This window comes from Tachypleus tridentatus, chromosome 13 (genome assembly GCF_004210375.1).
Source record: "Tachypleus tridentatus isolate NWPU-2018 chromosome 13, ASM421037v1, whole genome shotgun sequence".
NCBI classification, from domain to species: Eukaryota; Metazoa; Arthropoda; class Merostomata; order Xiphosura; family Limulidae; genus Tachypleus; species Tachypleus tridentatus.
Genome location: NC_134837.1, coordinates 264,294,007 through 264,318,249, shown reverse-complemented (window position 1 = coordinate 264,318,249; position 24,243 = coordinate 264,294,007). Strand labels below are relative to the sequence as shown.

The 24,243-nt window shown below is 32.2% G+C and overlaps 2 protein-coding genes across 5 annotated transcripts in view; both read left to right on the top strand.

Annotated features, from left to right (window-relative positions):
* Positions 1-5,851, top strand: part of LOC143239217 (tether containing UBX domain for GLUT4) — a 36,240-nt gene extending 30,389 nt beyond the window's left edge. Inside the window, exons 11-14 of the mRNA XM_076480109.1 lie at positions 12-61; positions 1,407-1,534; positions 3,909-4,063; positions 4,757-5,851. Of these exons, the coding sequence (XP_076336224.1) occupies positions 12-61; positions 1,407-1,534; positions 3,909-4,063; positions 4,757-4,767 (344 nt within the window). The 3' untranslated portion in view covers positions 4,768-5,851. The remainder of the gene's footprint in view (positions 1-11; positions 62-1,406; positions 1,535-3,908; positions 4,064-4,756) is intronic.
* A 2,845-nt stretch (positions 5,852-8,696) lies between these two features.
* The window catches only part of LOC143239219 (UBA-like domain-containing protein 2-A), a 99,571-nt gene continuing 84,024 nt past the window's right edge, over positions 8,697-24,243 (top strand). For 3 of the 4 annotated variants that reach the window (XR_013021064.1, XR_013021063.1, XM_076480111.1), the window contains exons 1-2: positions 8,842-9,051; positions 13,539-13,610. Coding sequence is in view for 2 of the 4 variants with exons in the window: in XM_076480111.1 (XP_076336226.1) it covers positions 8,944-9,051; positions 13,539-13,610 (180 nt within the window). In the remaining 2 variants the exon portion in view is untranslated. Of the gene's footprint in view, positions 9,052-13,538; positions 13,611-24,243 lie in introns of all 4 variants that reach the window. The other variant, XM_076480112.1, reaches the window with a different exon arrangement.

The following is a 24,243-nucleotide window of genomic DNA, read 5'->3' as shown; positions in this document are numbered from 1 at the left end:
TTCTCTGGTAGATACGACTCCACCTAAAGTAATCCTCGACCCAGAAGCCAGACTCTTCGAGGTAAGGTTTCTTTCCAGTTAGAATCAAAAGAATTAAATTGTGCCTTTAAGTTTTTGTATATACACATCACTGACCTTCAGCTTGTACACTGATAGCTGCACAGGTTCATCACAGTCAGTACTTCAAATAAGTATGAAAATTGGATGTGTACATCATACTAAGGTATACATATGCTGTTAAAAGTGACTGGATGCATATATCTTGTTGAGGTATACTGATGATGTTAAAGTGGGCTGGATATATGCCATGCTAAGGTGTGTATGTGTGTGTGTGTATACACAGTGTAAAATCAGAGAAATTCTACTAAAAATTATTTTTAGTTAAAAATAAGGTAATCTAAGAACTTGGCACTACTTTATGCTGACATACACATTAAACTGCATATAAAAGCACAGTAAACTGTCACTTTACTGATGTGTTAATTGGTGCCTCTACCATATTGGGGCAGGAATGCTAACTTCAAGAGGTAAGTTTATCTTACTTACCACCAGATGGTAGTACCTTATTTTAATTTTTTTCATCTTTTTATGTTTATTTTTTTCTTTTTCTTACTTTAACTTGGGAGAACAATCACCTTCCCACAACTATCTGTGGGCAGTGAGGGGTGATATAAATGTGGGATGTTGTGGGCTTGAGGATACATCATCTATCACAACGTAGGTACTACTTTTTCAGTCACCTCCAAAATCTAGGATACATTTTATAATCCCTCATTATAGCTTGTATCTTAGGATCCTTTTTTTAAAAATGCTCAGCATATTTTATTTCATGATATTAATGTGTTTTGGTTTATGGCTTGAATATTTTATGGTTATAATATAATTAATCAGAGGTTGGGATTTACTGTTTGTAATGCAGTCCTTCCTCATGATTTTGTTTACTCATTTAACTTCATTTAGATATAATTATTTAATTTCACTATATATATGCTATTAATGATACAAGTATGGAAATATTCTCTATGAATAATGAAATTAGAATTTTTCAGAATTTAAGAACTTGGAAAACATAAATAAATATATAATTTTAGAACTGGCCTAATATTATGAATAGCTCGGTTAAGTTTCATAAAAATCACCTTTAAAATGGTATATTTTTGTATATTGTTACATTGGCAATAAAAATTCCTTTACTACAGGTGGTACTGCTGATCATATATTATTTCTTGTGTGTGTGTGTGTCTGTATATATACATTTTCCTTAGTGAAGCCTTTCTCTTGTAAGCTGCAAGTCTCTGTTAACAGATTTCTGTGCAACTTTGTTATATGCATTATTTGTATTCTAAATCCTCACGTTTGTTTATGTAGATATCTAATTTACTAAAAAACTGTTTTGTTTTTTTTAGGCTAACCTTGTTCCTGCTGCAGTTGTTTACTTTGGTTGTAGTCACGCTGTTCAAAGTTACCTACACCCTGATGTGAAAGCTAAAGTATCTTCACCAGCAGCAGCAAGACTGGCAGCTTCCAAATACAGGTGTGTACTTGTGTTAAAGTACAGAAAATATGCATTACTGTTGTTCTACTTATGTCAAACCCAGTGGCTTGTACAAGTGTGTATTTGTGTTAAAGTACAGAAAATCATAAAATACGCATTACTGTTGTTCCACTTACATCAGTTTGTTAAACATGATTTTCTGAACTGTTTATGGGATCTTGAGTGAAACCAAAACACTTTTAATATGGCAGATGATCTCATTAAATATTGCTGACTGGGTGGTGTTACAGGTAGAATCATAAAATTATTTAACATGAATAAACGTGTATCCCACTGGTAGTGGGTGATACAAAGAAACAGATTGGTACAGTGGGTGTTAAAGAACTTCTCAGAATCATGGAATTGGAAGACTTGAATAATATGATTACAGGAATTATCAGTGTGTTTATATGATAAATATCTTTTTACAAGAAGCCACTCTGAATCGTTCAAACTATATGGAAAGAATAAACAATCATGCTGTGATTATGTCCTTCTTTATGGAGTTAGAGGCTGCATGATTGATTAGTTCTGTGTTGGTATGGGTTTTATGTCAATATAATGAAATGCTAATGTGGTTATAAAACTTGTATGATTGTCGATGACGTACAGAATAATAAATTTATAAATGTATTGTATGTACAGTAACTTTTGTTTTTCAGTTACATGTCCAGCATCACCAGTTTGCAACCATACCTTTGTCATCCAGTAATACCTGTTACTAAACAAATGTACACAGATCTGATCTGATCTCATGTTGGAGAAGGAGTTTTGACTGTAATCACATATTTACTGTGTGTTTATCTACACAGTATATAGTGAGCTTTTACTCAATATGCAAATATGTTATACACAAAGTCAGATATGTTACGAAAGTATTTATAACCTAGATGTGTCTGTATTCATGACATTGGTCTGACTCAGATTGTGGTAATTTAGAGTGCAGGGTAGTATACATGTGAGTATAAAAGTAGTTTTGTCAGTATTTGAGTTTACATACCTCTTAAAACAAAAACTCTAACTTACAGCTTTCCTCAGTAACCCTGTACACTGTATCTGGTATCTACAACTTTCTTTAGTAACCCTGTACACTGTATCTGGTATCTACAACTTTCTTTAGTAACCCTGTACACTGTATCTGGTATCTACAGCTTTCTTCAGTAACCCTGTACACTGTATCTGGTATCTACAACTTTCTTTAGTAACCCTGTACACTGTATCTGGTATCTACAGCTTTCTTCAGTAACCCTGTACACTGTATCTGGTATCTACAGCTTTCTTCAGTAACCCTGTACACTGTATCTGGTATCTACAACTTTCTTCAGTAACCATGCACACTGTATCTGGTATCTACAGCTTTCTTCAGTAACCCTGTACACTGTATCTGGTATCTACAGCTTTCATCAGTAACCCTGTACACTGTATCTGGTATCTACAGCTTTCATCAGTAACCCTGTACACTGTATCTGGTATCTACAGCTTTCATCAGTAACCCTGTACACTGTATCTGGTATCTACAGCTTTCATCAGTAACCCTGTACACTGTATCTGGTATCTACAGCTTTCTTCAGTAGCCCTGTACACTGTATCTGGTATCTACAGCTTTCTTCAGTAGCCCTGTACACTGTATCTGGTATCTGCAGCTTTCATCAGTAACCCTGTACACTGTATCTAGTATCTACAGCTTTCTTCAGTAGCCCTGTACACTCTATCTGGTATCTACAAGTTTCTTCAGTACCCTGTACACTGTATCTGGTATCTACAACTTTCTTCAGTAACCCTGTACATTGTATCTGGTATTTAGAACTTTCTTCAGTAGCCCTGTACACTGTATCTGGTATCTACAACTTTCTTCAGTAACCCTGTACACTGTATCTGGTATTTAGAACTTTCTTCAGTAGCCCTGTACACTGTATCTGGTATCTACAGCTTTCTTCAGTAGCCCTGTACACTGTATCTGGTATCTACAGCTTTCTTCAGTAGCCCTGTACACTGTATCTGGAATCTACAACTTTCTTCTGTAGCCCTGTACACTGTATTGGTTATTTATTTTCCTCTACCATGAACTATCACTAAGTCAACAGAGTACAGTAAAATGAACAGTTTAATTCTGACATCAGGTACGTAACACCTTGTTGATTGGCACTGTAAAAGGTCATGGTACATGAACTTTGATCCACCATGCACTAAGAATCGGTAGTATCCACTGTATTGAAAATGCCAAATTCAACTTCATGAATGTCTTAGTAATGTGAACATTAATTCATTACCAGTGTTTTTGGATTAGCAAACCTTCTTCTAACATTATTTTTATGGTGTTAGGCATGTTGCATGGTACTGATTGATTTAACCTATTTATGTTTGACTTATCAAGGAAGGCAACTAGAGGTCCACTCCTTGGTGAAGAGGATGACTCCAGTTACACATCTAGTCAAGCCACTCCTCACGTAGCCATTGTTCAAGATGAAAGGAGAGTTGTACCACCACATTTCCACAGTAGTGGACATCTACCTAAGTGGCTTAAACTAGGTATGAAAAGGAAGTTTTAAAAGTGTCATCAAAGTATATAAGTGTTACATGTGAAAGAGAGAATTGTGAGTGAGTGTCTTGGATTATCTGGTAAAGTTATTGTTGATGAAAGGAACATAAAGTTGTATTCCACATGTGTTGGTTTGAGTGTGTACTTATAACTTATTTACCTAAAATACAGTGTTGTCTGTTTTTTTAATATCTATATACCTAGACTTTAAAATATAATTATTTTTCTTATATTGTGTCTTTCTGTTTTACTGAATTGTACTATTTGGAAAAATTTTTTAGCTGAACAAAAAATGTGTTGACTCCAGAATTTCAAGCTGTATCAGCTTTTAAATAGATAAAGTTGTTGTTGTGTAGAAGTGTTGATTTAATATTTATGTAAAAAATATCAGCAAATTGTCATCCCGTAAAAAAGAAATAAACATTTGATGATAGTTACATGTATTGTATATTGTTAGCTGTTTATACAGTAAGAATCCCAACATGTATTATTAGCTGTTTATACAGTACAAATCCCACTTTTGAATCCAACAAAATATTTTGGTGGTGCATAAACATTCAACAATCCTGAAATAATTCCTGCCTGTTACTTGTATTCTGATAGAATTTTCCAACAGAATCATATTATTATGAATCCATTTCTAGAATATGGATAACACTAACTTCTTATTTTATCTTTTTTAGGCAACAAGTGAAAAGATCCAACACAATAAGTGACAGCTACAAACTATGGAATATTTCTCTTTAAAAACTACTTTAAAAGATTAAAATGACAAGCTTGTATTAAATGGACTCTCTTGTGAAAATAATTGTAATTTTAGTACATTATAATTAACATGTGTTTAGTTTTACTTCAATGGAAAAGAGTAATTTCAAAGGTTTTCTAATTTCTCACCACTAGGAGAAATATCACTGTACAATAGAACATGAAACACCATTTTTGAAGTGTTACGAAAGGACGCTGTAGAAAACCTTTAGTATGAAATAAATCATTGATAAAATAACTAAGGTGAAAAGAATTATCTCAAATAGCTGTTTGTTGTTAGAAATGTTCAATATTGAAAGTTTGGAATATTGCTAATGTTAACTGGTTTCTGTTCAAAGTCCTGGAATGCCCTGTTTTATGATCTGAAAATCAGAAACTGGACTTCCCACGTATGAGGTTACAATGTAGTTATAAATACCTCTGTTTTACAAATGATTGTATCTTATCTTTCCTGTCCACGTATGAGGTTACAATATAGTTATAAATACCTCTGTTTTATGAATGATTGTATTTTACCTTTCCTGTCATTAACCTTCAGAAACATTTATAGTTTATATGTCAAACATAATAGGAAAAAAACGATCAAATTGATAATATGAAGAAACTGGAAAAATCCCTGAGGTAAAATCCGTGTACCATAACTGTTAACAAGTGTATGGAAACTGAGCACAAACTGTTACTCTTACTTTAACTATTGGAATGGAATTTTACAAATGTGATGCCAGTTTGTGAAGTTACGTAATACATCTAGAGATAGAAATTATTTTAACATTAAGAATATAATTGTTTTTGTCAAATGATCAGAATATATTAAACAAAGCAGTTTTGTTGTTTGCATTCATTCAACTTAAATCCTATGAAGTGTATCATAGGTTTTAATTTTTAAAAAAAGATTAACACAGTTTCCATATAATGTTTTATGTAGAGCAATGCAAAATGTATCATAAAGCGAGACTTGGAAACTGTAAAGCAGTGTTTAAAGTTTGTCTAAATAAACTGTTTAATCAACGGAAGCTCTTATGTTTTGTAAGCACATTAGGATAGAGGTTTTAAATTCCATTATTTAAATTTATTTATCTGATAAAGTATTTACTAGCCATTATTTAAATAGACTGTTACACCCTTTTTACATCTCTATGAATGTCTCATCTTATTCTCCTGTTTTCTGTTAAACTTTTAGTAATTAGAAATACAATAACATAAACTACAGACATATCGAAGCAAGGTTTCTACATAGAAATAAAGTTCAATGCACCACTGAGTATACAGTGTTCTTATGTTGTTACTTATAAATATTAGAATGTATTATATAAACGATACTTGGAACCATTGGTACTTGGTGAAATTCCATAATTAACAAGGCACGTGTATGTTTCACAAATACATAATCTATTTAATCATGGTGTTGCCAGTAAATACGTCGTTAGTTTGTACCTAATGTATTTACTGGTGAAACCGTGGTTGTCATAAATGATGTGTTTGTAAACTTTACTGTTGTCTTGTTTCTCTTCAGTTTGGTAATTAGAATGTATTGTTTTATCAGTTGGATATCCATGCTGTTAATACTATGTTTGGCAATAACACCAACAATATATTGCAAGGTTTAAACAGTTTGTGACACTTAGATTGCTACAAAATCAGACATACCAAGATCACAATGCAGAAGATGTTTGGTATTGTTATGCTAAACACTTCTCTGTTTCTTGTTTTTCTGTTGAAATTAAATTGTTTTATTAAGTCGGTGCTTTTCATGTTCTTTTCACGTTTCTACCATTCTTTCATATCTTCATCTTATTGTTAAAAGAATATAGTAAAACTAGACATTCCTGCACCAGATGGCGAGGTTATGGGTATTCAGTTGGTTCCTGTTTATATTCAACACCAAATACCCCAATTATTTTTATTTATTATTATTATGCCTCTCGATTCCATGAAGGAACATAGGGCCGCAATCGCTTGCGGATTCATTAACAGGCTGTTTTTTTTTAAATACCCTAATTAGGGATATTTAATTGGTTTCTCTTGATTTTAAACACCAAATATCATGTTTTTGGGCTTTAACTAGCTTCTATTGATAGAAATCGAGAAGAGTTTCGTACTAAATTGGAAACTACATAAAAAAAAAATTGTCGAAAGTTTGTCAAATTTCAAAATCTTCCAATGTCGCTTTAAAATTGATGGAATTACAAGTTCCGGTGTCACGTATACGTCGTTGACCAATTTTTCCGTTAGAAGAACACGTAAAGCTGAAGGTAACACACGATTGTGTGAAAAATATAGATGCTAATATATGAAATTCTAAGAGAAGTGATTCTTAATTGACATAAAAAAGGAAAATGGTTTGTCGCTTTTTGTCTCTTGTTGGTACAGCGGTACATCTACGGATTTACAACGCTAAAGTCAGGGGTTCGATTCCCCGCGGTGGACTCAACAGATAGCCCGGTGCATGTTTGTTATAAGAAAACACCTATACACACATTATCGCGTTTTATAACAAAAGAACTATAATATTTTTAATTTTCTAGCGTTTCTCGAAAATGAAAATATTTCTGTTTGAGCATAACAAGGCCAAATGTTTGCAGTCTGAGAATTGGACAGGTTTCGTCCCCAGGGATATAAGTTCATATATATATATATATATATATATTTTTTTTCAAACACTGTAATAGTTCTTATTGGACATATCAGGTTGTTGACTAATATTTAGAAAAGGCAGGTTTTATTAGTTCAGTTTACTAAAATTATTCATGTTTTCCAGTCATAATTCTTTATCAATAGGCATTGTAGATATACACAGCTCATGAAAATAAGGTAAATTATTTGTAACCTGAACAACCAGAAGTTGTATTAACACCTACAAGTATATTGTATATTAAAAAATTAGGGATACTATCAATCATTGCTTTATAATAGGTTTTAACAAATTTTTAAAGAGATTTCAATGTTTATATATCTCGTTTTTCTACAGTATATTTAATTTTGTCAACAACAGAAATTATATAAACAAAGTTTTACAATATTTATCAGTAATGTATTACCAATTGAAATTGCATTTACAAAATCTGAAAAACAAAACACTTTTTTAATGTGTTGGTTCACTTAAAAATAATTATTTTGTGAGTTTAATAGCACCTTTTAAAGTTTTTGTTCAATGCTTATTTTACTTGAAGATTTTTTTAATTAACCGTTTTTATTTAAAGACTATCTAAAAGTTAATAACAGTCGAGAGATGGCGCTTTTTAATTTATGAACATAAAACCCTTGAAATACGTAGGCTTTGATTAAGCAAAAACACCACCTAATGACAATAAATACATTCCAACAGAACCAAAATGTCAACGATCTTCTAATTCGTTAGCAAGAATATTGCTTCTAAAAATTTTCCGAAGTCATGTTAATATTTTTAAAGAAAATAGATAATAAAAGTTTGCTAAATCAAGTGAAACCTTATTTTTTTATTCAAAGATAGGTTGTAGTGCATATATATGCACTAAGAAATTTGAAATTTTGAGAAGGTAGTTTTCATTTCCAAAGAAAAACTACAAAATGTAAAATAAATAATTGCAACAAGGTTTCCGGTTCTATATCTGGAAAATGTGTTACTTTATTGGAATACTTGTTATGGTGCTGAGGTACCTTATTATTTGAAATCTACGTATCCAGTAATAATAATTTAACTAAAGTTTGCGAACATTCTAATCCAATGTCATCTTGTCTTAAATAAATATTATGTTTTGCGTGTGATTCGATAAGTTTGTTTGTTTTTTCAGCTGGAAACAGATATTTTCTGTTTCGTGATTTAAAAAAAAAATTATTCGGGTATGTCAATATTAAATTCTCATAAATTTATAAAATTACCAATTATGTTTACGTTTTAAAGTAAAACTAAAATTAATGAAATGAGAATTATCACCTTTGCTTTCTGTGTTTGTAAACAACAGAGAGCATGCTCGTGAAGCATTTATAGGTTCACCAATTGTATTCAAGGACATGACGTCACCCAGTAAAACAAGCTGTGTTGTGCTCTGTGAAAAGCACATACCACGTTTGTTTGGATGGTTGTGGTTCGAGTGCAACCTTGTGGTATTTTGTAAAATTTGCTATAATGGAGTCTTTGAGGGAACAGGTTATGATAAATCAGTTTGTTCTAGCTGCTGGATGTGCAAGAGAACAGGCTAAACAGTTATTACAAGCAGCACATTGGCAATTCGAGGTAGGTTTGGTTTAATTTTACAAAAACAGTTCAAAGAGCTTCATGATTTATTGGCTAAGTAAAGAAGATAAGTAACATGGCACCGTGTTGTTAAATGTTACTTGAACTGGCCTTTAGTAACTTTCGTTTACCTTTTTCTTTATGGCTTAGGTTGAAAGTTTAGTGATATATTTAGTTATGTCAAGAAAGAGTTTTATTTGGTGACATTCACCCAGGTATATCAGTTAACCATGTTACATAATAAACTGTTTTAATTTGCAAAAAATAAATATGATAAATAATTTTTTTTCAATATTAATAATCATACTGACTCGTAGATACACTTGGTTCGAGTCTTATTCAGTGTATATTATAGTTTTTGTATATCTGTATTAATTTATATGTATAGTATTCATTCATGTTAAAACTAAAGCAGCTCTAATTTTCACACAAAAATGTATTTTGATCCTTTATAAAAAATATTAGTTATAATGTAATACCTTTTCCTCAAAATAGTACAATATCTAAAATTATATCATTCACTTAAAGAAAACAGTAAATCCTTCTAACTTCTGTGTTATTGTTAAGGAAAATCATCAACGTAAAGAGTAAAAAGTATATTATATGTTAACTGAAAACTGTTTGTAGTAGGTAATACATTGTATCATCCACCAGTTAATGTAACAGTTGTTGTATTTGAATTGTAGAGATAATTAGAATTAAACAATATCCAGAGCATATTTAAACAACTTGAATATGTTGATTTTTAATGATTTAAAGCTACAACTAAATGACATTTTGTCAAAGCTTTACTGTTTGTATCTATCTGAAGATCAAATACAAGAAAACACAACAATTGTGGAATCTTTAATATGTACATTAACCATTCTGTTCTAACTAAGATAGTAATATCTTTTATACAGAGCTTTAGCTTGTATAATTGCATAAACAACCTGTTTGCAATTCCTATAAAATGCTAAAAACAGTTTTAAAGATCTTTTAAAGTTATTCACAACTAGAAACAGTGTTTCAGTTGTGATTACTGTATTTGTTTTTAGGTTTTAGTGAAAACATATAAATATTTTAGTTAGATCTGTTCACCTTATCTCAGATTGGTGGTTGCCTGTGAATACAGGCATGAACTTGAACAAATGGATTAGGTTAGAGGCAGAAATATGAAATTCATTTTAATACAACTAAAATATTATTTCACTGTACAATTGCCTAAAGTTTTGATTCATTTTACTATGGTCAATCAGTGCTTTTCTCTCCTGTGTTACTTACACACATGCTGTTGTCAGTTGGTACTTTTATCTCCTGTGTTACTCACACACACACACACACACACACACACACTGTTGTCAGTCGTTACTTTTCTCTCCTGTGTTACACACACACACACACACACTGTTGTCAGTCGTTACTTTTCTCTCCTGTGTTACTTTCACACACACTGTTGTCGGTCGTTACTTTTCTCTCCTGTGTTACTATACACACACACACACTGTTGTCAGTTAGTACTTTTCTCTCCTGTGTTACTTACACACACACACACACACTGTTGTCAGTCGTTACTTTTCTCTCCTGTGTTACACACACACACACTGTTGTCAGTCGTTACGTTTCTCTCCTGTGTTACACACACACACACGCTGTTGTAAGTTGGTACTTTTTCTCTCCACACACACACACACACACACACACACTGTTGTCAGTCATTACTTTTCTCTCCTGTGTTACTTACACACACACACACACTGTTGTCAGTCGTTACTTTTCTCTCCTGTGTTACACACACACACTGTTGTCAGTCGTTACTTTTCTCTTGTGTGTTACACACACACACACACGCTGTTGTAAGTTGGTACTTTTTCTCTCCTGTGTTACACACACACACACACTGTTGTCAGTCATTACTTTTCTCTCCTGTGTTACTTACACACACACACACACACTGTTGTCGGTCGTTTTTTTCTCTCCTGTGTTACTTACACACACACACACACACACACACACACACTGTTGTAAGTTGGTACTTTTCTCTCCTGTGTTACTTATACACACACACACTGTTGTCAGTCGTTACTTTTCTCTCCTGTGTTACTTACACACACACACACTGTTGTCGGTCAGCATTTTTCTCTCCTGTGTTACTTACACACACACACACACTGTTGTAAGTTGGTACTTTTCTCTCCTGTGTTACTTATACACACACACACACACTGTTGTCGGTTGGTTGGCTTTTTCTCTCCTGTGTTACTTACACACACACACACACACACTGTTGTCAGTCGTTACTTTTCTCTCCTGTGTTACTTACACACACACACACACACACTGTTGTCAGTCGTTACTTTTCTCTCCTGTGTTACTTACACACACACACACACACACACTGTTGTCAGTCGTTACTTTTCTCTCCTGTGTTAGTTACACACACACACACTGTTGTCAGTCGTTACTTTTCTCTCCTGTGTTAGTTACACACACACACTGTTGTCAGTCGTTACTTTTCTCTCCTGTGTTACTATACACACACACTGTTATAAGTTGGTACTTTTCTCTCCTGTGTTACTATACACACACACACACACACACTGTTGTCAGTAACCACTTTTCTCTCCTGATAATTTTTGAACAGAATATTTAAACCTGTTTGGACTAAAGTTGTCACTGATATCTTGTGATTTGTTTTCTCGTCACAGGTGCCTACTTAGTAAAATTATGTGAAACTTTGGGAACATTTACTAAACATCATTAGTTTATTACAATAAGCTGTGGATGTATCAGTTTTCAAAACCTCCTGCTTTTTTAATTTGTTTGAAACAGAACAGAAAAATCTAATGACCTGCAACTGAAACAATGGAAGATACTGTACACAAATGAAAAGATCTCATATTGACACAACTAACAAATGGTTTGGTTACCTTTAAACAGCAGGACTGTTGTAGGTTGCAACATCATTTGATGACGGCTGCCATTTAAGGGTTGATAATCCAAAATGTCTGTCTGTTGGCCTTCATTTTTATGATCTCGAATGATGTGTCTTCACACGCAACGTGATATTCATGTGAGGAAATTAGAAATGAACTCGGCACAATCGCCTCCTGTTAGTACAGCGGTAAGTCCACGGATTTACAACGCTAAAGTCAGGGGTTCAATTCCCCTCAGTGAGCTCAGCAGATAGCCCGATGTGGCTAAGAAAAACAAACAACTCAGCACAACTTTCAACAGTTTTTTGTTTGAAAGCATCAGTTTCATATTGTACCTCTGCCACAATATGTTCAATAAAGCCTAACTAAAACATGAAAACCTAAATTGTTAAAATGAGCTTTAAATAACAGACCTTTTTGCCCACCCGGTTCTTCCTTAACTGTAAATTACTCCTGAAAGGTTTGGTTCAATTAAATGTTACTTGACTTGCTCTACTTGGATTATTATATTTTGTAATTTTATGTACGGTTTTATGTACTATGATCATTGGAAATCTTTTGAACTAATGTGTGTATATTTCAATCATTCCTTACATACTTTTGACTTTGTATCTAAATTATTGTTTTTAAGCTTTATTTTCAATGTTTTATTTGAGATATTAGCCAGAGGGCACGTGGCTTTAAAGTGGCCCTATAATGCATAGAATGTACAGGAACATTAGTGATTTAAAAGCTTTACAAACTGTGTAGAAGCAAGACTAGATTATAAATACAAGAATCAGTGAAGTGTTGAGTCAGTATTTTCAGTTGAGGGTATCAATCATCCAGTAAAGTGTTGAGTTTTAATAAAATAATTAGATCTGATTTAGTTAACATTTATATTCTATTAATTGATCAAGTAGCCAGGGAATTGTGGAAATAAGTTTTAATTATTCATAATTCACTGTGCCATTAGTAAGTAATTTCTGGTGAATTTCAAAGTGCAAAAGTTATTTGTGCCTTTAGGCCTACAGCTTGTGTCAGCATAAATGTCATCTGCTGTAGAAGCATTACAACATTATTATGTTAGTTATAATGTTAGAAATAGGCTTACTTTTGTTCATTTTAGATAAAATATACCTATATTTATTTATTTTTTTTACAGATTGGTATGATGTGTTATGGAGTGATACAAAATTCACAGGGGAAAGTAATGCTTTAAAAAACAGAGTTAGGTTTCTAATCTTCAGTTTCCACACATTGTGCTTAATGATTTACAGTTTTTTATTTTGATAGTCGTTAGGTTATGTAAACTTCAAAAGAGTAAATAATTTATTTAATGAAGTTGTAAGTATTATTGTTGTTTTTATGAATTAATGTTTAAATATATCGTGTGAAAACTAAATTGTGATAAATAGATTTTAGTTAAGTAGAAGTTGGTTTATATTAACTGTTTTTAAAACAGTTTCATAATTTCTTAATGACAGTGTTTTCTCAGTAGTTTAGGTATCTGTACTAGTGTTACTGGAGTTTAATTATTGTCCATATGGGTTGTTTTGGAATTAATTGTCACTATTTTAACTTATTTTCCAGACAGCATTAAGTATATTTTTTCAAGAGGCTACAGTACCGAGTTATTCCCATCAGAATGGCCATTTTAATGGAGTAAGTTTCTAACTTATTGTTTAGTTTACAATTTTAGGAAAATGACAACAGTACTGCATCAGTATTAATTAATATTCTTTGAACTACAAACAATATGACTTTACAATTATAAAGATTTGATAATAGTGGTATAACTGTATTGCTGGATACGTAGTTACAAACAGCATGGCAAAATTTCAAAAAGAGTATGTAAAGGGCTATAAAATGGATTCAGTCTGTAAATTGCAAGTGTAATAATAACTTTAGACTTTGTTCCTGTTATAAACTTTGTGAAAAAGAGTTTGATTGTTATTACAAGATTTAGCTTACCCTTCACGTAATTTCAGGTAATGTTTTGATATATTAATATAATTTATAGTTTTTGTTATCGTTTATAAAATGTTAAACCTCCCATTTGAAAACATCTCAAACTTACATTTTAATAATATTGGTTTAGCTTTTTTTTTCTACTTTACGAGAAACATCAGTGATTGAAAAACTATAATGATTTATCAAATCATTTGTGTGAACTTGTTTGATAATGTCATTCAATATGCTGAAAATCAGAGACAGAAATTAAAAGCTTTAAAAAAACTAAATATTTAATCTGAAACTGAAGTATTGATAAGAAAACAAAGTTTGGAACTACTTCAAACATAACTTTGAGTTTTACTTTGTGTAACATCTTCTGCTATTAATTGGTGCTTCTGAAGTAAGTGTGATCCTTATAAGTTGTTTGAATAATATATAAATGCCTCTGATCTAACAGCACTAGCCCTTCAAGAAACTTTTTCTCAGAAAGAACAGTAAATGAAATACAAAACATTAAGATATATAACTACTAGAGATGTTTAAATTGTTATCCATAATTTATGGCAGAAATGTTGATTGTGTTAGTCACTAATTTTTGGAGAACAAATTTTGACTTTGAATTTACCAAACAAGTAACAAAACGTGAAGTAAGATTAGCTACTTGGCAGATATCAAAGTCCAAAGAATGACTCAGAGACTTGAGTACCTTGGAAGAGTGTATTTATTTTGCTTTATTTACTTAAGGAAGACTAGTTTTTCAAACACTGAAGTGTTTGGATCACTTTTGCCTTCAGGTTTTCTTAATGGAAGTGGGGACAACTTTCTGCTATAACAACCCTACATTGAACAAGTTATTGACTTGTATAATTATATGTACAATCCTTATATTAAGTGGAACAGTAAATAAAATGACAAATTTGATTGTTTATGGAGATTTAACATTTGAATTAAATATTTTCCATATACTATCATGTTTGTTGAGAAAGCTTTATGCACATACTGTCATTAAGCCTGCCATATGTTTTCATGGTCATGTAAAGAACATTTTTAATATCTGATTTTTATTAAAGGACACAGTAGATATACAAAATTCAGTATCTGTTTATTTTTTGGAGATTATACATACCAGAGAATGACAGAATACAAGTTTTGTGTAGGATGTTTAACAACTTTTTTTATTTTGTATATCCACAAAATATTACACAAACCAAAAAAGGTTGATTTTACTGGTATTATTGTGAGCAGTGTATTTCATAATTGTTCCACTACAAAAGTCCTGATGTCTATAGGATGCTTGTAAACATTTACTTAGATAATTATATCTCTGTGTATGTTATTAGTTTGGTAACGGAGACGTTTTGTTCAGAATGTAAGTTATGTTCCTTTCTGATATGCTTTGTTATAACGGTACATACATGTAGGCTAAGAGAAACAAATGAAAACTTTAATATTCTAAAATTAGTCAGATATGTAACTCTGTTTAGTAATTCTGCCATCATACATAAAATTAGTTCAAAAAATAACTGATAGTCAGGATAAGAAGGATTTTGGATTAATAAAAATTGGCAAGTTTCTAATTGTTGTGTATATCTGAAGCTATAAATCTTTCACAGATTTCTGTCATGATTGAAAGAATATAATATTGTTATTAATCACCTATATATGTAATGATCTCAATGTTTCTACAATAATAATGAATAAAATGTAACTGAGGTATCTGTATCAGGTACCTCTCACACATAGAACTTTCACATTAGTAGAACAACAACTGTTTGGTTCACTAAAATATTAATTTTCACTGTGTTTGTGTTACCTTTGTATCTTCAGACTTTCATATTTATTTTTGTAACTGAGTGTTTCCTACTATGCTTTAATTAAGTACATTCAATGGTGGTAGCTAGGAGGTTGAAAGTATGGCAGATGGGGGAAGTTAATTTTTAGAGTTATGGGAGATAAGTTATGAAGCTATAAAGTAGAATTGTTTCTTGTACAGAAGGTTTTGGATGAATTTTTGTTTTAATAAACTAAAAATGGCTAACTTTCAAATGTTGTGAGCTGTTACACTGCTTGGCTGTAACTGTAGCAGGATTAACTGAGGATTGTATGATGTTTATGTTGTCCACTTTTGCCTGATATACATGGAATTCTAAGAGCTGTAGTCCAACCACCCATCATCCCACCCTGATGTTGCCACTATCATATATTATTTTGAATAATAAGCTAAATATACAGATTTAGGACTAAACTGTCCAACTGACTGGATCTCTTGAGATTTTATTGTAATTAAAGCTAAAAATATTCGAACAGCAAGGGTATCCAATTGAAGAAATGGTGCATCATTATGAATATGAACTGGACCAGAGTAAGTGATATTTATTGTAGGGTTAAGTTTTAATTTTTATCAATGTGGTTGGATGTTGTCATCATAAGTAACTTTTTATAATGGTAAGTAATGGCTCTTCAAACCTTACTTGAAACAGTGTTATTTTCTTTCAATTAATAAATGAAGTAAAAGATGTGTGATGAAAGTTATTGATTTTGGGTCTGTCTTTTCTCTCGGACAGTACGTGTGAGCTGAGTTACAGGGATAAGCACAAGCATTCTGAGTGACTGAACAATTAAGATATATTTCAATGCACCCTATTCACCAGTACCTAAAGCTTATTAAAAGAGATGTGTGTATTTCAAGGAATCATTTAATATTTCCCATAATGCTTCAAATGAATAACACTTTAATCAACCTTTCACTGCCCCTTTCAAAAGTGAAAAATATATTTAAAGTGAAAATTTTGTAAAAAGTACACAAAAAACCTTAAGTTATATGAGTGAGTTTATAGAAGTTAATTTATGTAGTGAATTGAGATATTAAGAACTTCTTATATTTGTTACATGATTTACACAAGACACTGTTAATTTTTACATGTCTGATTTTAATAATTTGCATGATAATTATGTTGTATTAGATTTGGTATTTGCTGTTATACAAGTGACTGTGTATATATTATATAGATGCAGTAATGGTAATAATATTTAATCAGTCAAACCTATTTGTTAATTATCTACCATTTTGAGAATAATTATTGAAAACCTAATACATGAAGCTAGTAATGCAGTTGTAATATTGAACATATTCAATCTGTAATCTTACGTTTTAAGTAAAAGTTATGGATTAGAACAATACTCCATTGTCTGTTTTTATTTTTTTACATTGTAAGTATCTTAAAAGGTCATGAACACACATCTGATTTAAGTAAAAAGGTATAGTGTCAGTTGTATGCAAGTTTATTTAATGTTTAACATCCAAACATTGATAAAAACAGCCCTTTCTTTTCATAGATTTTCAAAGATATTTTATTTTTGCCAATGAAAGAAAATTTTAACATAACTGAAATAGCTAATACTTCAGCAATAAACTCATATATAAAAACATCCTATTAGTATGCTATCCCAGAATTTTCCTGAGAATTTCTAGTAAATATGTTTATTGATGTAAAAACACTGTTTATGTTTTTGTTAATGCAGTTATTGTTAGTGTTTTGATATTTATCATGTTGAATACAATGTGTAGATTTGTGGTTTAATTCTTTTTTATTATTTGTTAGTTAAGCCTATGTTTTAACTTCGTGTATGATAAAGTATTATAATTTATTTTTACAACTGTGTTGACGAGTGAGTAGAGACTTCCCGTAGTGTTATCTGAAGTTGTAACATACGTTTGTTACTAAGTGTTAAGTGGAAACCAGACTATATTGCGATATAAAATAACGTTCTGACATTGTTATCCAGAATTAGTTTTTAACCATTTTTAACTTCATGACGTCCATGAACACTCTCTTTATGGTGCTGCAAGTTATTATAGTAATTTATTTTTGTTTTGAAACCTGTTTGAACCGAATTGCGAACCTTGTTTGAACATTTTAAGTGGTGATAATTGAAACGATTTAAGTCCAGGGTTAGGATAAAATTGAACACTCTGGCAATGTCTCTCACTTAAATTCATTTTTCATTTGCATTGGTAAACTGTACTATGGATAAAGTTCTACTAACCATCTTCGTCAAATCGAACAGCTTACAACATCATCCTTCTTTAAGTAAAAAATAAAATTAAAACTTAACGCTTGTTCAGTCTGTTCCATAATTTCGATATTCTTGGCGCTTTGTGCGCTTTTAAATATATATTTGAAATTCTACTAGCGACACAGTGCGGATGATAGGTGTAGTTTTACAGTTAGAAGAGCAAATTACATATATTATTGTTTCGTGTTTATTTGTGTAATTTTCATTATATTTTATAACGAGAATGGCTATATGTGTGCGTGTGTGTTTGATTATTCATCCAAACCAATACATTGGCCATATGCCCCAACCATTTCTAGTTTGAAAGTGATAGGCTAAAGGAATGCAGCTGATCAACATTTCCTTCTAACTCTTGGCCCGGCATAGCCAAGCGTGTTAAGGCGTATGACTCGTAATGTGAGCGTTGCGAGTTCGCATCCCCATCGCGCCAAACATGCTCGCCCTTTCAGCCGTGGGGGCGTTATAATGTGACGGTCAATCTTACCATTCCTTGGTAAAAGAGTGGCCCAAGAGTTTTCGGTGGGGGTGATGACTAGCTTCCTTCCCTCTAGTCTTATACTACTAATTTAAGGACGGCTAGCACAGATAGCCCTCGAGTAGCTTTTTGCGAAACCCGGGGATGCGAACCCGCGACCCTCACATTACGAGTCGCACGCCTTAACACGCTTGGCCATGCCGGGCCTCAGGAGTTTGTTGATACAAAGCAACGCCAGAGCTTGAAATTGTGTAAATGGTTAACCAAACACGTATGTTCCCCTAATCCGCTAGTTTGTTTCAACACGTGATAAATGGAGGAAGATTCTCTTTCTCAGGCTCTCGGAAAGTGTCCAAAGCAGTATCCTCTTCTGCAGACAACTCTTCTGTGTTTGTCATTTTAAAAAGGCTTTGACGTTGGTAACACATATATTTTTTTTTAATCATTATGATGTTTTACAAGTTGGACAACTTTTCAGTTCATTGTGTACGTGTAGTTCTGTCACGTTTCGGTTTCAACAACAACCTGATGTGTAGTATTCCTGTCCGACTGCACGTACGAATTTCGTCACACGTATCGCAACGTCTAGTCTGGTTTAAATGTTCTTAATTTCCTGAGGCTGAGCGCAAACTGGTTATTGAGGACCAGGGTTGTAATCTAAAACCAAGTTTTTCAAGATATTGCTTTTCCTTAGGCCTAAAACGTGTCATCTTTTGGAATTTCAACATTTATGACCAACAAAAGTAAGGTTCAAGTTTCGAAACATAGTATTTATAAAAAGGCGTTACCGCAAGGAGATTGTTACTGCAGTTAGCCAGTGTTCTATTTCCGGTTGACCGGTAATATTGTCATCACTACACTGTTTCGACTATTGTTAGAAAGACAACAATGTATATCGTTACAACGGAATTTCATTCCTTAAGACTATAATATTGATTATATGAACAATTAGCTGTTGTTAAATATAACTTGATCTAGTATGGTCATAATCTGAGGGTCGCGAGTTTGAATCCCCGTCACACCAAACGTACTCGCCTTTTCATCCGTGAGGATGTTCAAATGTTACAGTCAATCCCACTGTTCGTTGGTAAGAGAGTAGCCCAAAAGTTGGCGGTGGGTGGTGATGACTAGCTGCCTTCCCTCTAGTCTTACACTGATAAATTAGGGACGGCTAGCTCAGATAGCTCTCGTGTAGCTTTGCGCGAGATTAAAAAATAAACGAATATGATTTTTTATAATATTTCTTGAGTAGTTCATCTGAAATTTCCTTTACTCGTATGTCAACTTAACTAACGGTGGCAGCACCATCTTTGCAGTATTCTGTTTCTTTCGGCTAAATTCTATTTTATCCACGGAAATTAATGAAAAATAATCGACTGTAAAGATAACCTCATATTTCAAACGATAACTCAAAAGCTATGATGTTTGAAGAAAACAAAATTTCACCAGAATCATAATTATTTTACTCAAGAAAATATCGAAATAGTGAATGATGTTATGAATAAACATCATTACACACCCTATTTTCTCGTACATTAGCGTAACTTATTTCTTATAAGGTACTGGTGATTTGAATATAATGTTATGGTATTGCGAGGATCGGTTACTTCAGAATAACTTGTTCTTTTAGCTTCATTTAAAAGTATGCTTAATACGTTGATTGTGAATGACTCAAAGCGTGTTGAACATCGTTGTTAACGATTTTTGAAACGTTGAATAAAACTTTGTCATTGTGTATCTAGATTTTTTTTTCCAAGTAGTAGTCAGTTTCATGCTGCCATCCCTTTAAGTATATATAAAGTTTTCTTTGTAACTATCCTTGTAACACACATGACGAGAAAGGTACTCTATAAAACTGTTTTCCCAATGTTTTTATTTTGTTACGATGTTTTTTGTAAAGTTAAAATTGAACTAGTGATAAAAGATCAGATAATTCTGTATTTGAACTTCTTGTATGAATAAAATAAATTACAGAGACTTTGGAAAATGAACCTGCAACATTATAGAGTAGATTTAGTTATAGGTCGAAAGGCCAACTAATGACCAGCAGTGTTACTCTAAAAACATTTACAGTTTCGGTTGAACTAGATAAAGTATCCGCTGTAATTTTATTTTTATAGAGACAGTTTAAAAATTACAACAGCAGAATTTGTTATTGTTTTTCAGTTAAATATTTATAAATACAGTGCAGCAAGTATTACCAGTGAGAGAAGTAAAAATTATTTATTTATCAAGTTAGAATAAATGGCCGTAACAAGGGTGAAAAATTCTAACCGATCTTTGTTTAGTTATTTACACAATCAATTTAATTTACAAAATTAATACAAAAATCATATAAACAAGAGCATAGACAAGCTGGGTCGTGGTCGACCGTTTATCCAAGAAGTTCACAACTCACCATCTTATAGCTCTGAAGCAAACTAATCGTTTTAAATTCTTTTGGTTTAAAAGTTTTATTTAGGCAACTGTAAACGACTTAAATCCTACTTACTATGTAGTAATGGCTACCCCTGTATTATACACGTTAGTGTTTCCAAATAGAAACAACACTTCGTGGACTGTTTTATTGCTACCCGCTTTTCCTGGCAATGTACTTGCCGAACAGTAAAAAAATATATCCTTATATTTTATATACGTTCGAAAAATGTAAGTAAACAGAATTAAAGGGTTTATGTTACGTGTGTTTAGAGGCAAACATACATTTACAGTTTTAATAAAAAATAACTACAATATTACGTTTTCATCATAGTGCGTGCAAATTTTCCTTTTTTTTTTAATAAAATGTATGTCCCTTTGATCGGTCGCGTAGTGATGTAAGTACTTTGGTGTTACTGCTGTTTACTTGTTCTCTTGATTGATGTAAACGATAAAAAGAAAACATTCTTTTTAGATAGAAATATAGTTGTTTTGAAGTATGGATTTTTTAAACATGTAACAATTTAATTTTTGTGTATGCAGCTGGAGTAACGGGTTTATTCACCTTGGAGTTAAGTCGCATTGTATGTTTTGCCTTTTTTTTTTTAAAGCTTATATCCGCAAGTAATTAGTCAAGGGTACTTCTGTAACAAACGCGCTTATTTTTTCGGAACCAAGTAACTACGTCACTTGTGCTGGCACGTATTATATTTTTGTTCTCGTATTCAGTCGTGTTATTCGTTGTTATAATTATTTAAGCATATGAATGTATGTGTGTGTATATATATATATAAACAGACATACATTTATAATACGCTATTACTATATAAGGTTATATATAATAAACTATAATTTTATGTTAAGTTGTATTATAATTTTTAAAACGGTTATTTCAGAAGGGTAACGATACTTAACACAAACGTCGTTTATTTACGCTACGATTTAGGCTTATGCTCTTCATCGAGCATAAACTAATATATTGCAGTACGGGCGTGTGACTATCGCTAGATGCTGTTTATAAACCTGCCAAATGTTTTACGCCTGATAATACTGTTGTTTTTTATTTTACGTCCGAAAGTAGCGCAAATAAACGAAATGCTCATTCAGACGTGTACATACAAATGTTGACAGTTTTAACACCTGTCATCATGCCACATTTTGCATTTTTTCTGTCACTTGTACTCGGAGTTTACTTCTAGGAATTTATTTTTACATTCACTGTGTTAGTCATCTAAAAATCGTTGGCTTGCGTGAACTGCAGTGATATTAGTACATATGAAAGCGATTACAAAAGTAGCATTGGTGTGGCGTTATTTCTACGAACGAATATTGTTAAATTAAAATGAACTTCTAGGTGGCAGTACGAGACTAAAACGTGGGTGTAACAGATATTCATTTATAAAGAACACTAAAATAGGTCAATCTGTGAATATAGTTTGTAGTGAATGTTATTTTTGTTTTATATTTTATTTTATCGTGTTCAACTTTGATTGCGATGTTGGGCCCGAATACAAACAAACAATATGTTGTCATAGGTTTGAGGCGTATGACGTTGTTTCGTATCAGATTATAGCCTAACCCAGAGCAAGAAATCTGCACATTGGAACGTCACCTTCCATTTGACCAGGATTTAACTATTAATAGCTTGTAATCTAAAAGACTATACTGTGACACATTAGTCGCGGACAAGGGAAAAACTCAGCATGCATACGTAGCAATTCTGTTAATATTAGGCCACTAGCTTGGCATAGTTTTATTTTACACACTTCCTTAGAAATCACTTTATTTTTTTTTATCTGTGTTTAGCAATGTGTTTTTATTTAATGTGCTCACTACATCAATATGGGAGTTTGGAGGAGAGAGGAAAAGTGTTTCCGTATGCATGTCTATAAAAAAAAAAAGTTCAAGACATTTTGATCAGATAACTTAAATATTTTGTCAGTAAATAAGTATTGGTTTAAAAAGTATGTATTTTACAAACGACGTTTTTATAAAAATTTCACAAATCTGATGTGATATATTGTTTCAGGTTATGTGGCACTTAAAAACTTCAATATGCTTTGTGTAGTAAGTGGAAAACAAAAGTGAAAATTCGTATTAAATAATAACGTACACTTCTTGAAACAAGCCATTTCTTTAAAAATAAATGTTTAAACGACACTTTCTTGTCTCTCGTGTATTACATAGCAAATATAAACTCACATTTTACAAAGTTTAACTTTGTAACTAGTTAACAAACTTAACTAATTAACAAATTACTTCATCATAAGTCATTTTTAATCTGGCTCAAATAATTTCCAAATTTTTTTTTAAAGATGACACCAAACATTTAGATGTGAAAAACAAACCTTCAACACTTCCCCCTAACTTGAGTTAGGCAATGGTGCGTTTAATATCCATGATTAACAATAAAATATCTCTTGACAATTAATTTTCTTACACATAGATGTTATAATCAACAATATGTGTGAAAAAAATGTAAATTAAAAAACTCTTATTTCTTTACTCATTTAGTGTTACAAAACTGTTCAGTCACCAGACCTTTTCAGTAGTTTTCTGGGTCTTATGGATGGTAGTTCTTTTGTTTTTTATAAAGACAGGATGTTTCTTTTCCCTTTGTCAACACTTGCTGTCTTGTCACTGGACTTGTAAAGTAGATGGTTGATAGAAATCATTGGCAACTCAGTCTGTGGTGAAATAATGTAAGCCATCATACAGGAACCTTTGGTGTGTGTTTTTTGTTTTTTTTTCAGCATATTGATCTATCCCTGGCAAGTCTTCTCTGAAGCAGACCATTTAATCCTTTAGCCAGAACACTTTCAAAAAAGATTGTGAGGAATGATCTATGATTTAGACAAATTTGTTCTTCTGGATCTTACAAACCACATCACTTATTCTTTTGACTATAGCATAGGGGCTTTCCCAACATTACTTAATTTAGGCCTCACTTACAATGCTGATTTCTATGGCCTTGTCACATCAACGTGATGTAATCCAATAATATCAGCATTTTCATCGTAGAATCTTACCAGTAGCGGATGTACATCTTTCTCAGGTGAAGTCATATATGATATCATGGATGTTCTTTTGCCTCACTACATACTCTGCATAAGAACTTACTGAACTTTAGACTTCAAGGTGTGAGTTCAGAAGTTTTGGTATCAGTTTTAGTTATCTTCCAAGCATCAATGATGCTGGTGTTCCCTGTAGCTTCACATGCTGCTCTTTGATAATGCAAGAGTAGGAGTGAAAGATCTTTGCTGCATGTTTATCCAGTAAATGGCAAATTCATATGAAAGTGTACAATTCCACCTTTCTGTCAGTAGAAAGATCAAGACTGTTGATCTAGTTTCTTTTTTTGGTACCATTATTTGA